Consider the following 3,157-nt stretch of genomic DNA (forward strand, 5'->3'; position numbering starts at 1 on the left):
ATAGAACAATATAAAAATCTGTATTTTGACTTGTTTATACGGCTACCCACCAAAATTAGAGTCTTCAAGAATTAGTGTAGTCAGTGACAGTACTGTTTACATCCTTGCCATAAGCAAAATTAAACCATGAGGTCTTGTCACGTCCATACAGCGCCATCTGTCTCGTCGTGCAAAGCAACCTATTGATTTGTGCGGTGAATCTCCTGTCACGCCATCTAGTTTGTTCCCTCGGTACCACCTGTAAAACTAGTTCCTAGTAATGCCGGGCGTCAAATGCGGAGGTTGCGCGCGCTTTGCCTCAGCGATAGATGGCGCTAAGTGTGGCAAATGTAACCTATTCTACTGCAGACTATATGTGCAGGGATCCCTCCGAATACCAGGGCTTCTTCTAAATGGCGTTGTCTCGAGTGCAAAAAGAACGTTGCTAGGGACAACAGAAATGAAACCCCGGTCAGAGGCACCGCGCAAAGCCCTCCTAGTGATGTTGCAGGGATAATGACCATAGCAGGCTCGCCAGATGCAACAACAAGTTCCGTCGCAAGTCCTACGCCGTCTGAAGTGTCTATTGCCTACGCTACCATCAACAAGCAACCGCCAGCGCCTTGTATGGACTTGCAGGTCATACTTGTCGAGCTGAGGGCGGTCCGTGCGGAGATACAGGTGTTCAGAAAAGAAATGGCTGAACTAAAGACCACCTTAAACTCTTGCAGCACGCGCATTGACGGCTTGGAAACAAGGGTGGATGCCCTTGAAAAGCTCGCCACCTCTAGCTCCTCGAACTCGAACGTGGATGGGATAGTGGAGGACCTAATGCGAGAGCTCAACGACAGAGATCAGGATCTGCTCGCCAACGACATCGAGGTGTCTAACCTACCGGAGGGAAAGGCGGAAAACCCTGCCCATATATTTAAGGTCATCGGCCACAAGCTCGGGATCAGCCTAGACGACCGCGATATTGTTAGTGCAGAGCGCGTCGGTGAGAGGCAGCTGAACGTGACTAATTCAGCGGGTCTAGCTGAATCTCGTCCACGGCCAATCGTCGTGCGCCTCGCTCGCCGGGACCTGCGCGACCAGCTTCTAGACAGCGCGCGAGCCCGGCGCGGGGCGACCACTGCAGACCTCGACTTGCCCGCACCAGTGCAGCGGTTCTTCCTGAACGAGCGGTTGACGAAACCCAACCGCTTGTTATTTCGTAAGGCGCGTGACGCCGCGAATGCTCTCGGTTGGAAGTTCGTCTGGACCAAGCGGGACCGCATCCTCGTCAGGAAGGCTCCGGGTGACAAGGCGCAGAGGATTCGCACAGAGGATTCGCACAGAGGAGGACTTATCCCGCGTTTTTGGCACTGGAAATGAGACGGTCTAATTTTTATCGTGTCTTTTTTTGTAAAAATAGTCCAGTATTGTGTTTTTTGGGAAATATGTGTCGCTATACTGATGGACTCAACCATAACGTACACGAGGCTTACTCAACGCGAAAACAAAGTTATTCTAATGTGATCAAATGTTTAACTATGCTACATATGTATACTATATCTATTACATACATACAAACACTTTCATACACACACTATTTACAACTAATACTATCACCTAGTTCTAATTACTTACAATGTTTTTTTACACTTACAACTAACTATTTACAAACTGTAACTGCACCTGCAAACATATACTTATATATATACAAACTATACTTTACACACATACTCACGCAATTAATGCCTATGCCTCCTAGCATCTATGGCTCCTAGCAAATATGTTAAGTTTGGTCTTTTGAATGCAGGCTCTCTAGGGACTAATCAGGATGAGTTCTTAATCGCAATGGGCAACCATTCTGTGGACATCATGGCAATCAACGAGACATGGTTGCGCAAAGGGGAGGAAGACCGTGCTCCTAGTCTTGCAGGGTACAAGTTTAGGCATGTACCAAGACCTGTGTCTACACGAGGTGGGCGCGGCGGGGGAGTCGCTTTTTATATAAAAAATGGGATAAATGCGCGTTTCAAGGCTCATCCTGAACACCCTACGGTGGAGCAGCTTTGACTGAGCCTCACCATTAATAAAAGAAAACTTTTGATAGGGACCGCGTATCGACCACCCTGGCAGGATTTGGAGCTTTTCCTTGATGCTATAACTACTAGCATTGGTGCATTGGCCCCATATGACAATGTCATATTATTAGGTGACCTCAATGTCGATCTATTAAATTCTAACACCTCTAAGTCTAGACAGCTCATGGAATTCTTTGATAACTTTGATATGACTCAAGTAGTAACAAAAGCCACACATTTCATAAATGACAGTTGCTCACTCATTGACATTATATCTACAAATGCCACCACACGAAATGTTGAAGTGCACCACATTAGTGAGCTCGGTCACCACTCCTTTATCACGTGTGAAACAGTATTTAGAAAGCCTAGGGCTAAACCTAGGGTCGTCATGTTTCGCCCTCTTTTGGACATCTTGCCAGATATATTCCATGAACACCTACACATGATTCCATGGTCCGACATAGGAGACATGAGTGATGTTTAATCTCCATGCTCCTATGACGAAAAAGACCTTTTTCAAGCGGCCTACACCCTGGATCACTGACAATATTCGTCTTATGTTCAGATTGAGGGAGGAAGCCAAACACAGATGTCATAAGATAAAAGAACCGCATCATAAGCAGTACTATCTGGATCTTAAACACGAGGCGGCCGCCGCATTGGGAAGGGAAAAATCTGCATATTTTACAAAAAACATTGCCGAGCAAAGCAAAGATCCCAAGCTGCTGTGGCGTAACTTAAAATCAGATGTTCTTCCGGACCACAATGAGAGGCGACTGCCTAGTCACTTTGACAACCCAGATAGTATAAATGCAGCCTTTTTAGACGTCCCGGGGAGTTGCAATGGGAATGACTCGTTGATATACAGTTTCCGTTCTCGCAGGCATAGTCCATCTGTGTTTTCGCTCACTGAGACCAACCAAGAGACAGCACTTAAAATAATCAGGGGTCTGGAATCAAATGCACGGGGTGAAGATGGCATCAGTCTGGACATACTCACACTACCTAGCACTTTGCAAGCCATTACTGCTATCATCAACAATTCCATTGAATCTTGTACATCTCCTTGTCTCTGGCGTCGTGCAATTGTTTGCCCCATTCCTAAA

General features: G+C 46.5%; 1 protein-coding gene across 1 annotated transcript; it reads left to right on the top strand.

Moving 5' to 3' along the window:
* The first annotated feature begins 495 nt into the window (after positions 1 to 495).
* On the top strand, positions 496 to 1,353 carry LOC113506032. The gene has a single exon (XM_026888896.1). It carries the CDS (start codon positions 496 to 498, stop codon positions 1,351 to 1,353), a length of 858 nt encoding a protein of 285 aa, XP_026744697.1.
* Positions 1,354 to 3,157: the final 1,804 nt, after the last annotated feature.

Source organism: Trichoplusia ni, chromosome 28 (assembly GCF_003590095.1).
Source record: "Trichoplusia ni isolate ovarian cell line Hi5 chromosome 28, tn1, whole genome shotgun sequence".
Lineage (NCBI taxonomy): Eukaryota > Metazoa > Arthropoda > Insecta > Lepidoptera > Noctuidae > Trichoplusia > Trichoplusia ni.